Source organism: Doryrhamphus excisus, linkage group LG20 (assembly GCF_037039965.1).
Source record: "Doryrhamphus excisus strain RoL-2023G ecotype Guam linkage group LG20, RoL_Dexc_Guam_v1.1, whole genome shotgun sequence".
Taxonomy (NCBI): domain Eukaryota; kingdom Metazoa; phylum Chordata; class Actinopteri; order Syngnathiformes; family Syngnathidae; genus Doryrhamphus; species Doryrhamphus excisus.
In genome coordinates this window covers 1,855,701-1,868,728 of record NC_136376.1, presented here as the reverse complement: position 1 = coordinate 1,868,728, position 13,028 = coordinate 1,855,701, and the positions used below count along the sequence as shown (strand labels likewise).

The window sequence follows — 13,028 nt, the reverse complement described above, 5'->3', positions numbered from 1 at the left end:
ATGCTAATCACCTCGTACAGATTTTCATTTGTGAGGCCTGGAGGAGTGACATTTGCTTTCCTTAATTGCGAAGCGGAGCGTCTGAAAGAGGACCAACCCTCTGCGGGCGCGCCGCCCCCCCCCCCTCCCCCCTCTAAGGGCCTGACCTTCATCAGTGCGGACGATTACAGCAAATAATTCACCCTTCAAAATTACTGTAAACAAATTGACTTTGGGGAAGAGAGCGAGAGCGAGGAGGGAGGTAAGGGGAAGAAGGGGGGGGGGGTACGATGGTGACTGTGACTGTTTGGGAGTGAGTGAGGGGAGGGGGGCAGCTGCAGCCTGAAGCTGACGACAGACACACACACACATTTGTGTCCTCCCCAAACGCCCCCCACACACACACACCCAAGGAGAGACAGTGACTGGGGTCCAAAGCCGCCCCCCCCCCCGTTTTTTTTTTTTTTCCCCGTCCATTTGCATACGTCTCAATGCACAGGCAGAGCGGGGAGCATGTGCTGAATGGGGGACCGTGGCAAAGTGGATTACACAGTCAGCGCTGGCGATCTGATGACAGACACGCACAATCTCCCCCCACACACCCACGGCCACCCCCACGGCCACCCCGATGAAAGCAAATGAAAGTGAAAACTTTACTACATGACAACAAATCCACCTGTTTAGCCCCCACTTAAAAAAGTGAACCATACCGTTTTTTTGTTTTCTGGTGTAATAATTTTTATAAAAAGTGAGCGGCGGCGAGGTCACGGCGCCGCTATTGTGACACTCAAACAGGTCTGATGTAGCCGTCCTTTGTTCTGCCTGCTGAAATGTGTTGTAATTGTGCTGTGGGATGTCCAGATGGTCGGTTGATAGTGCAGCTGATGGGATTATACCTTTTACCTCTCCCTGGGCCATCTGTTCCTCCCTCGCTCTCGCTCTCTCGCTCTCTCGCTCCGTCTCTCTGCCTCTCAACCTCGCTCGCTCCTGCTCTCCTTTGCGCCCCCCATCTTTTTTTTTACTCCCTCTCTTTCTTTTCCTCTTAGGCCCAGCAGTCTGGATTCACTTGTCTTTATTGCATAAACCCTAACAGCATTACAGCCACTTGGCATGCAAATGAGGCAGGCGCTGCAGGCTCTATGCTGAGTCTCCTATATTGTCTGGGGCTCTATAATAGTGAGCTAAGGAACGTGCATGTGTGTGTGTGTGTGTGTGTGTGTTGGGGTACCACACGTGTGTGTGTGAAAGACTATTTGTGAGCATGTTTATGCACCTTTAAGCCTGAATCCATACATGTTTGAGTGGCAGGCAACCGCATTTGTGTCTGAATGCATAATATGCTTGTTCTGTGACGGGGCACACAAGTGGGCGGGAGGGAATACCGTGACTGGCAGACGCTTCCCAGTTTGGATCAGCACCAGGCTGCTCATTGATAGCATGACTTTTGTTATTGGAATCCGAGACTTATTTTGCGGCTCACCTTGGAACAGTTTTTTATTTTATTTAATCGTCATTTCATTCTGAACTTGGAAAATGTTATAAATTTTTAATAAATGACAATAATTTTTTTTTATTTATAATATATCTGAGCTGCAGGTGGCACTTGGGAGCACATCCAAATAATTTGGATTAATATAACACCTTTTAAGAGACCCAAGGGTGCTTATAAAATGGAATATTAAGACACTCTGATCAATGTAAACATCATAGCACGGGTGTCCAAAATGTACACTGGGTGCCACTTTTGTCCAACAGATTATTCTTATTGACCCGTGTTCTAAAATTAAAAAAACAGCAAAAATGGGGGGAGCGAATATAATTTTATTATTATTATTATTATTATTATTATTATTATTATTATTATTATTATTATTATTATTATTATTATTATTATTATTATTAATTACTTTATTTTTATTGTTATTATTATTATTTACTTAATATTAACATTAATTTTAAAAATGATGATGATAAATGTCGCCAACAGATTATTCTTATTGACCCGTGTTCTAAAATAAAAAACAGCAAAAATGTGGAGAGGGAATATAATAATAATAATAATTATTATTATTATTATTATTATCATTTTTTATGATTTATAATATATAAATAAATAATAAATAAATAAATTATTATTATTATTATTATTATTATCATTATATATTTTTTATTTATTACTTTATTTTCATTGTTATTATTATTATTTAATTAATATTAACATGAATAAAAAATGCTGATGATAAATGTTGCCACCAATAAAAAGCTGACATGCAGGATTATTTTTTTTTTTAACATAACTTCTTTATCTTCATTAGTTGGTTCTGCCCAAGTGTGAGGCAGATAGGTGCAGCAGCTTAAGAAAAATAAAGAAAAAAAATTTTTTTTTCCAACTTTAATTCTGTTTAAAGGCGAAATTAATAGATTTTTACTTCCTGTGTGAGGAGAAAACGCCATAGAATGTAAATCAATGTTGTGGGGGGGGGGGGTACAAAGGCCTGCTTTACCTTTAACCTGACGCCGCCGGTCTGATTGACCGTGGATGTTATCATGCTAATGTTACTCTCTGCTAGAAATGATATACTAGCTGTGCCGCCTGTGGGCCAATAGGGGGCAGCACCTCTTGATCAATGCAGGGGAGGCAGGGACGCTCCTCAGGCATCCATCCCTGTGCCAGACACAGCCGAGTCCCCTCGCCTATACGCTCAAGTCCCGAGTTGAACGTGATGCTATTTTAAAGCCACGCCGGACACCAGCGGAGTGTGTTTCCCCCCCCTCTCCATATCTTTGTGTGTGTGGAAAGCCAGCCATCATTGTCTGGTGCGTTTTGGGACATGAAGACAGGGTGGGGGGGGATAGAACACACACACACACAGCCATGCGTTAAAGTTATTAGACAAAAAAAGACATGTTCAACCGCGTGCTTGACAGTCGCTGCTTTTCTGTCTTTTACAAGGTGTCACTCGGATCCTTTGAAGGGTGCGATGAGGAGAGGAATAAAGGATGGGTTGGGTTAACCTGTAAAGAACACACACACACACACATGCACACAACACAAGAGAAGGGAGGTGTGTGCTGAGACGGGGGGGCATCCCAAGGGAGCGGGGGAACACGGAGGCGAGGGCTCAACCTCTTTAATTGCTCTCCTCATTAAGAAAGTGGTTGCTAGGCGATCCACACCTATCGTGTCATAAACGTGAAACACACAAACAGAACGTCAGCGAACATAATGACTTTGCTGCTCCGGGCAGGACTTTAATTATTTGATTTTGTTCTCCAGTAGAGGAGTCATTAATAAAGACAAAAACAAATAGATTAGCTTTTTTCACCCCCACTAGGACTGTGGTGGAAGATATATTAATTGTCTGCTGTTTTTTATTAGCGCTTGTTGTATTAAACATTACATTTGTTTTTGGTGGTGGAAGCATTAATGGCCATTAGAAGAAGGAGAAGCTTTCTTTCGCTGGCTGCTGTATAGAAACTGTTTGCTCTGCCGTAATTGGCCCTTGAAATGTGAAGATAAGCAATTTGCACAATTGCCTCCAGTCTGTTCTCTTGTTTTCATTTTTTTTTTTTTTTTTTTTTTCTCCCTGGTACGATCCTTCAAGCCAACGGAAAAGGGTCACGGGGTTATGTTTTGTGCTTTTGACTTTTTGGATTTCCCATGGTTTGGTGGTCCCTATTCTCTCTCTCTTTCTCGCTCGCTCTCTCTTTCTCCGCCGTGCAGGCAATCAGTCTATCATATGGAATCAGTTGGAAGAAAAACAGTAAGTTCTGTTTTTCTCATAGGTCACCCCCACCACACACACACACACACACACACACACACCATTTAAACCCCCTTTTCGACTTTTTCCTCCCCCTGTTTCTGCTCTCTCACAGTTAAATCTGCAGAACCCAATGACAGGAAATTGACCTCACAGCCCAAATTCTTAAGCAATTTGATCATGTTTCACCTCAGCTTTTAGGACAAATGTAGGTGCATTAAGAGACGAGACGTTTTTTTTTTTTTTTTTTCAAATCATAACTACGCCGCTGGTTCCAATCACGGCAATGGCGTCTCAAAATAAAGTGATGATAGGGAGGGGGGAATATAAACTAAAGACCCCTCTACCAGGTGCGTTTGCTTGGAAGGATGGATGAGAGAAGATGTGAAAGAAACCGCAGCGAGAGTGTGAAGAAATGATAAGATGCAAAAATGTGCCTACCATTCTCCAGATAAGGAGGCGTACCTTCTGAAGGGTCGAGTCTGCGAGCCCTTCGCCCATGCTTGGAATTGTTGTGTACGAACATGTTGTCAGAGACGGCCAACACGTGGCCGTCCACATTGACGGTCGTCGATACGACAACCTGCGGGAAGAAGGACATTTGTTAGGTTCAAAACGTTTGAGGCAGCCATGCTGGAATGGGATCTCATATTCATAGACAGATAGATAGTAACATATTATTATTATGATATTATTATCGTCGGGTATTATAGCAATAGTATTTCAAATAATTCTGTAAAGCGGCACGGTGGACGAGTGGTTAGCGCGCAGACCTCACAGCTAGGAGACCAGGGTTCAATTCCACCCTCGACCATCTCTGTGTGGAGTTTTCATGGTTTTCTTCGGGTACTCCGGTTTCCTCCCACATAAGCGGTAGAAAATGAATGAATGACTGAAAAAGCGTGCAGGCCACACAGCTAGGGGACCCGAGTTCAATTCCACACTCGGCCATCATTTCTCCGGGTACTGCGCCCCCACATTCCAAAAACATGCTAGGTTAATTGGCGACTCCAAATTGTCCATAGGTATGAATGTTGATGGTGTATATGTGCCCTGCGATTGGCTGGCGACCCCGCCTCTGGGATAGGCTCCAGCACTGCCGCGACCCTTGTGAGCGTTAGAAAATGAATGAATAACAAATAAATACATGATACACAAAAAATATTTTTTACAAAAATTTATTATTTTATATTAAAATATATTTTTTTAAAAATATATATATATTTAAAATATATGTTTTAAATATATTTTAAATATAATATTTAAAATATTTTAATTTAAAAATAATTTTAAAATAATAAATGGGGGGTGCAAGATATAGCCAATAAATCCGATAACATTAAAAATAGCTGATAATTAAAAAAAAAAAAACAACGCTCCAAATGAGGCGGCATTACACATACTGTGCAGGTGATCAAATCAAGCGCTCCTTTTTTCTCCTGCCTGTTTGTGTTAGCGGCCTGTCATAACTTCTCATGAGCTCACTTCTAAACAAACAAACACGTCCCGACAAAGACATTTTGTGTTCCAGTTGTACCAAATGCACCGCAATGGTTGGTTGGGGTGGTGGGGGGGTAACCCCCCCACCCCCCATGGAGCACACAAAGAACCTTATCAACCACCTGAAAGGCCAGCGTCACTGTGTTTGAACACTGCAACAGGTTTACCAGAGACCTCCATAGCACCACACCGGCTGCTCGGAGTGCCCGAATATAGTGCACCTTGCTGGGCCACAGCAGGTGGCTCCCTCTGCTCTGTACTCTGGTTCTCCTGGTAATATTGATGTGGTAGCAGTAATGTCATATTGTAATATTTGTGCACAAACTACAGTTAGATTTTTAAAAATAGGTATAAAAAAGTTTTGAGAAGTCTTAAATAAAGTTATTAAAGATATTGCGTAATACATTTATTCATGTGTTAATGTTGGCTGCATCACTAATTTCCAAGTTAATGTACATTGAATGCATCACCGAATTGACAAACAGTCATGGAAACGCACGTTTGAGGCACGTGATGTTGCTTTTCCGGGCCTCTGATTGGCCGAAATGTGCAATGTGTGTTTTTTACGTAGCTATTTTAACACCAGAGCGTTGTAGCCATTGTGTCCGTGTGTTGCAGCCGTGCGGTTGTTTTCTTTGGCCGTATCGAGTTACCCCCCCCTTCCCCTTTGCTGTCTGGCGTTTGCGTACAGCTAATTGACTTTTCAGCCTCCAAAATACATTTCCGTTCAGCCACTCCGCCGACTGTCATCATGGCTCAAAGCTCCCAGTTATTGATCAGCATCTATCTGAAGATGGTGGAGTGGGCGGTTGAGGGGGGTGTGGGGGTGAGGAAGGGGCTCCCCCCCCCTTTTAAAATATTACTGGAGTCATTAGCAGCTGAAGCGTGCTCTCTCTGGCATCACTCAGCAAACATTTTTCTAGGATCGGATTCCAAACCACACTCCATATTTCATAATGCTTATTTTTGTTGTTGTTTTTGCAGCCACCACATCTCCAAACAGCGAGGCCGCATCTGAATGGCCAAAGTGTGTCTGAGCCGGAAACGGAGAGCCCCTCTCAGGTTTTAGCTCGCCGGTAAGTGACCTCTCGCTGCAGCGGTGGTGGAATTTAGGGGGGCGCTTTTAGTTTTTTTGGGACTCGGGGTGGGGGGTTATGGGAGAAGGGGAAGTGAAAGAGCTCCATTCTTTGGAGCAGGTTCAGAGCTGGGCCAAGCTGAGCATGATGGATTGGGCCCTCTCTGGCCTCCAGCTGCTTTTTTGGGGGTAATAAGTGGAGTTGAAGGCATGCGGAGTACACAGGTTGGGTCGGCCAGAAAGAAACACCTACGGAGGAGCATCTGGGAAATCTATTTGGGAGGAAAAGTCTTATATTAACTGCTGGACAGAAGACAAGAGAAGACAAGTTTTGGGTTTTTTTTTCCCCCAAAAAAGTGTCTTCTTGCCGGGGCCTTTGACACAGAAAGGAGACGTCTGTGTCTGTCCGTCATGCATCAGTCCACATTCACCCCAGGGGGGGGTATCTGAGGAGGCAGGACGGGACACCCTTGGCTTGTCTCTTTCATGTCTCTGCTTCGGGATAACTTAAAGCGTGTGTTGGCGGGACAGATGCGCGTTAGGATAAAGCAATTAGCAACGAGCGTTTCAAGGCTCAACCACTTGACACATCAGAAGCGGGAATGGCGAAGGGAAGCGGTAAAAGCGCTCGGTGGTCGTGTCCTTTCGGTGTAAATCGCCACATTTTGCCTGCCCGCAATGCTGATGGTTTTCATATGGGATCTGTAAGTGCTTTTCGCTGGCGGCTTAAGTGTGCACATATGTGAGCAAGGCCTGTAGGAGTGTGTGTGTAAGGGGGGGGGGGACACACCAAGGGGGTGCGTGTGCTCGTGCATACATGCAGGTATGAATTTCCGCTGGTAGACAGATCCTGAGTTAACACTGTTGTTACATGTGCTGGGATGGTCCCCCCCCACCCCCCACCAAACACCCCCCGTCCTGAGGCTCAGAAAGCTGTCAGGAAGACAATTGATGGCACCTCTAAATCCTATATCTTTATTTGCGTCAGATGCTATTCCCCTTATAAATATTCCGTCCGGAGCGCATAGGACACCAAATCCCCTTCCTGTGTTTTTATTTTTTGTTTCTTTTTTTTTTTTTTTTTTTCCTCCCCCGATGCCAATAATAGAATTAGATTCATGTGTGCGAGTGTACAGTCGATTTATTTGTACGCCCTCTTCGTTTGTCTGGAGAAGAAGGCGCGAAAGCGAAATAGAGACAATGCGACGTGTGAAGTGGATTTCAGTCACCTGGAATCTGCGCATGTCTCGTGGGTTCCCCGCATTCTTCAGACAGTTCTGGTTGCACTTGAGGAAGAACTTTAGGAAGAATCTGGAAGAGAGGAGACGAGAAATACATTAGGTTTGTTGTATTTTTATGAAGTACAGTGCTAGCTGTTTGTGGAGTAGCAATACATTTTCGGTATGGAACATTTCAGTTTCATCCAGGATGTGTTGATTTCCCAAAAATTCCCCTCCTTCCGCCCCAGGAGCATTGATTTGGGTCAAACGGGACGTCCTGCTCAAGCAGCAGAATCAAGTCCATGGCATGTTGACGGGACATGTGCAGTGGATCCTTGCATGTTTGCAGATTTGTAGTCAAACTAGCATATTTTCTGGACTAAAAGTAGCTCCAGAGTATAAGTCGCACAAGGCCAAAAATTCATAATTAGGTAGAAAAAAACATACATAAGTCGCATTTTTTGCGGATAATTTATTTGAACTACTTGACCAAAACAGACATTACGTCATCTTGGAAGGCGAGTTCTAACAATAAAAGAATAGAGAACAGGCTGAATAGGTGTAAGATATGCTAACACAATGGTTTCGCCAATGGTTTTCGCCAAACACATACATAAGTCGCACTGGAGTATAAGTCGCATTTTTTTGCGGGTAATTTATTTTACAAACTACTTGACCAAAACAGACATTACGTCCTCTTGGACATATTGGACTATTCTTTTATTGTTAGAACTTGCCTTCCAAGAGGACGTAATGTCTGTTTTGGTCAAGTAGTTTGTAAAATAAATTACCCGCAAAAATGTGACTTATACTCCAGTGCGACTTATGTATGTTTTTTTTCTACCTAATTACCATATTTTCTGGACTATAAGTCGCTCCGGAGTATAAATTGCACAAGTCGCACAAGGTCAAAAATGCATAATTAGATATAAAAAACATACATAAGTCGCACTGGAGTATAAGTCACATTTTTTTGCGGGTAATTTATGTTACAAACTACTTGAAAACAGACATTACATCCTCTTGGACGTATTGGACTATTCTTTTATTGTTAGAACTTGCCTTTGGTCAAGTAGTTTGTAAAATAAATTACCCGCAAAAAATGTGACTTATACTCCAGTGTGACTTATGTATGTTTTTTTTCTACCTAATTATTGTATTTTCTGGACTATAAGTCGTTCCGGAGTATAAGTCGCACAAAGCCAGAAATGCGTAATTAGGTAGAAAAAAAACATACATAAGTCGCTCTGGAGCATAAGTCGCAGGAACAGCCAACCTATGAAAAAAAGTGTGACTTATAGTTCGGAAAATACGGTACGTTTTGGTCAAGTAGTTTGGAAAATAAATTACCCGCAAAAAAATGCGACTTATACTCCATTGCGACTTATGTATGTGTTTTTCTACCTAATTACCGTATTTTCTGGACTATAAGTTGCACTGTAGTATAAGTCGCACAAGGCCAGAAATGCGTAATTAGGTAGAAAACAAAACATACATAAGTCAATCTGGAGTATAAGTCGCAGGAACAGCCAACCTATGAAAAAAGTGCGACTTATAGTCCGGAAAAAATACGGTACGTTTTGGTCAAGTAGTTTGGAAAATAAATTACCCGCAAAAAAATGCGACTTATACTCTATTGCGACTTATGTATGTGTTTTTCTACCTAATTACCATATTTTCTGGACTATAAGTTGCACTGTAGTATAAGTCGCACAAAGCCAGAAATGCGTAATTAGGTAGAAAACAAAACATACATAAGTCACTCTGGAGTATAAGTCGCAGGAACAGCCAACCTATGAAAAAAAGTGTGACTTATAGTTCGGAAAATACGGTACGTTTTGGTCAAGTAGTTTGGAAAATAAATTACCCGCAAAAAAATGCGACTTATACTCCATTGCGACTTATGTATGTGTTTTTCTACCTAATTACCGTATTTTCTGGACTATAAGTTGCACTGTAGTATAAGTCGCACAAGGCCAGAAATGCGTAATTAGGTAGAAAACAAAACATACATAAGTCACTCTGGAGTATAAGTCGCAGGAACAGCCAACCTATGAAAAAAAGTGTGACTTATAGTCCGGAAAATACGGTACGTTTTGGTCAAGTAGTTTGGAAAATAAATTACCCGCAAAAAAATGCGACTTATACTCCATTGCGACTTATGTATGTGTTTTTCTACCTAATTACCGTATTTTCTGGACTATAAGTTGCACTGTAGTATAAGTCGCACAAGGCCAGAAATGCGTAATTAGGTAGAAAACAAAACATACATAAGTCACTCTGGAGTATAAGTCGCAGGAACAGCCAACCTATGAAAAAAAGTGTGACTTATAGTCCGGAAAATACAGTATTTTTTTCCTCCGAAAGGAAACAGGCAGGAAGTGTATCCCGCCCGGCGATATAGTCACCAGAACTTGTAAACCGTTTTCCTTGATTAAAGTCTCCCGTTTGGCAACACAACCTTCCCAGTGAAATACGTAAACAAACAACGAGCATAATAAGAAAGCAGAAGCCAACTACAACCAAAATATTGGACATTCGGTGGCAAAACGGAGCTTTCTTCCACCCGCGAAGGCACCCTTTGAACACAGGTCATGTATTCCATCTCATTAAGTTTAGCTAACGTGGTGCAAAGTGAGTCAATCACAGCCGTCCACAGCATCCATTCAAATCGATCCATTATTTATCCCCTCAAAACCAAGCCCATCAGTCTCTTTGTCATCCCCCTCACCTGAGTTCACGGGTCCTCGCCGACACCCATCTGCCGCTAACATACAGAAAGTCACTTGATATTCCGCCCGCCTCTTTAATCCCAGGACACCCCTGTGCAATTAAAGTTCTCCTGTTCAATAGGGAAGCAAATGAGGCCCACCTGTGACCAGGTCTTGTTTGAAGAGCATCAGGGATAAAGGACCTAACAAGGTGAGAGCGCGCCACAAAACTTATAGTCCTGTCAGGCAATTAGGCGGACACTCCTGGGACCGCCGTATGCCACACACACACACACACACACACACAGACGCACAAGTAACGCATGCACACACACCCATGCACTTGTGGGTGGGTGAGGCAATTACGCCACAAATTACAACCTGGCTAATCGTCTCTGAACAAATGTCACGTCTGAGTGAGATCTGGGCCGGGCTCGTTTGTTAGCTCACTCGGATTTCTCAAGAATTTATTGATAAATCCTCCCGCTGCACCTCGGATTGGGACCGGGGACCGTTAAAGACGTTACACGACACGACGGCGTGCCTGAAATGCCGCGTTTGCTTTGTGCTATATTATATGTACTATATTATATATGCTATATTGGGTAACACGGATGTAGAGGCGACTATAGGGGTGTTATTTCATGTCTAGAGGGCTCTAATAATGTCTCACATTCTGCTCCTTTATAAAGTAAACACTCTTCAATGGCTTATGTTCTCTGGTTATATGTGCTATATTGGGTAACACGGATGTAGAGGCGACTATAGGGGTGTTATTTCATGTCTAGAGGGCTCTAATAATGTCTCACATTCTGCTCCTTTATAAAGTAAACACTCTTCAATGGCTTATGTTCTCTGGTTATATGTGCTATATTGGGTAACACGGATGTAGAGGTGACTATAGGGGTGTTATTTCATGTCTAGAGGGCTCTAATAATGTCTCACATTCTGCTCCCCTACAAAGTAAACACTCTTCAATGGCTTATGTTCTCTGGTTATATTGCTATATTGGGTAATACGGATATAGAGGTGACTATAGGGGTGTTATTTCATGTCTAGAGGGCTCTAATAATGTCTCCCATTCTGCTCCCCTATAAAGTAAACACTCTTCAATGGCTTATGTTCTCTGGTTATATGTGCTATATTGGGTAACACGGATGTAGAGGCGACTATAGGGGTGTTATTTCATGTCTAGAGGGCTCTAATAATGTCTCCCATTCTGCTCCCCTATAAAGTAAACACTCTTCAATGGCTTATGTTCTCTGGTTATATGTGCTATATTTGGTAATACGGCTGTAGAGACGACTATAGGGGTGTTATTTCATGTCTAGAGGGCTCTAATAATGTCTCCCATTCTGCTCTCCTATAAAGTAAACACTCTTCAATGGCTTATGTTCTCTGGTTATATGTGCTATATTTGGAAATACGGATGTAGAGACAACTATAGGGGTGTTATTTCATCTCTAGAGGGCTCTAATAATGTCTCCCATTCTGCTCTCCTATAAAGTAAACACTCTTCAATGGTTTATGATTGGTGGATAAAGTGCTACATTGGGTAATACAGATGTAGCGGCAACTATAGGGGTGTTATTTCATGTCTAGAGGGCTCTAATAATGTCTCACATTCTGCCCCCCTATAAAGTAAACACTCTTCAATGGTTTATGATTGGTGGATAAAGTGCTACATTGGGTAATACAGATGTAGCGGCAACTATAGGGGTGTTATTTCATGTCTAGAGGGCTCTAATAATGTCTCACATTCTGCCCCCCTATAAAGTAAACGCTCTTCAATGGCTTATGTTCTCTGGTTATATGTGCTAGATTTGGAAATACGGATGTAGAGGCGACTATAGGGGTGTTATTTCATGTCTAGAGGGCTCTAATAATGTCTCCCATTCTGCTCCCCTATAAAATATAAAGGGCCATTAAAGACGTTACACGACACAACGGCGTGAAATATCACGTTTGCTTTGCCCTTTGAGTTGCGTTGGCATCACAACGCAACTACCACGCAGTCGGTGGATTACCACGGATCGTAGCGTGGATTGTCTCATCGGGCCAAACACGGTGGCTTGTGCGGAATTCCCGTTTTGGCCCGCTTGCCATAAATCAGTCTCTGGCATGACCCCACCAACCCCGCCACATTAAAACACGCATCGGTCATTTCGAAGCGCTCCTCCATAGACTCCCATACCTCGGAGTTGGCCGAGTTGAGGTGGGAAAATATTTTCCCAGGGATGCGTGGCTCGGACATCAATAAAAGAGGCTTTAACCCGTGCCAGGATGCTGATTGCCTGTCGGTGTGTGGCGAGGCCATAAAGTAGCCGCCCGTCATTAGGGCATTTCACTTGATTGTGTTGACTGTGTTTTGGGGGTGCATCTGTTGGCTGATCATCAAAATGACCATTATGTACTCTAATTCCCTGACCCTGTTTTTATTTCCCCGAAGAGTCGTAATGTAGAGCAGCAGACATCTGTGGAAAGCAGACCTGAAATACGACTTTTATTTGTCTGTCGCCTCTCGTACAGATTGGGTGTTGTGCGTTTGCGCGTTTGCACACAATTTATGTGGGAGCCGGAGATGGAATACATTTCCCGAACAATGCATCGACTTCATAAAACAAACACATCGCTCGCCGAGTTGGACTTTTTCCGTGCTACTTTTTTTTTTGTTTTTTGTTAGCGCACCGCGTTGCAAAAGTAACAAAGCAATAAAGACGGAGAAATTGCGCACGCGCCCGCTCATAAAGCGCCTCCTTTATGTTTACTGTTATGAAGG

General features: G+C 42.8%; 2 protein-coding genes across 7 annotated transcripts in view; one reads left to right on the top strand and one right to left on the bottom strand.

The window, feature by feature from the left end:
- The window catches only part of LOC131107793 (methylated-DNA--protein-cysteine methyltransferase), a 108,861-nt gene extending 98,296 nt beyond the window's left edge, over positions 1 to 10,565 (top strand). Inside the window, exons 5-6 of the mRNA XM_078787410.1 lie at positions 6,228 to 6,319; positions 10,392 to 10,565. Of these exons, the coding sequence (XP_078643536.1) occupies positions 6,228 to 6,319; positions 10,392 to 10,416 (117 nt within the window). The 3' untranslated portion in view covers positions 10,417 to 10,565. The remainder of the gene's footprint in view (positions 1 to 6,227; positions 6,320 to 10,391) is intronic.
- LOC131107791 (transcription factor COE3) overlaps positions 1 to 13,028 on the bottom strand; it is a 115,255-nt gene that overhangs the window by 36,562 nt on the left and 65,665 nt on the right. For 4 of the 6 annotated variants that reach the window (XM_058058103.2, XM_058058102.2, XM_058058105.2 and 1 more), the window contains exons 7-8: positions 7,548 to 7,629; positions 4,209 to 4,326 (exon numbers count right to left, since the gene is read on the bottom strand). In XM_058058103.2, coding sequence (XP_057914086.1) covers positions 4,209 to 4,326; positions 7,548 to 7,629 — 200 coding nt within the window. Of the gene's footprint in view, positions 1 to 4,184; positions 4,327 to 7,547; positions 7,630 to 13,028 lie in introns of all 6 variants that reach the window. The other 2 variants (XM_058058101.2, XM_058058104.2) reach the window with 1 other exon arrangement.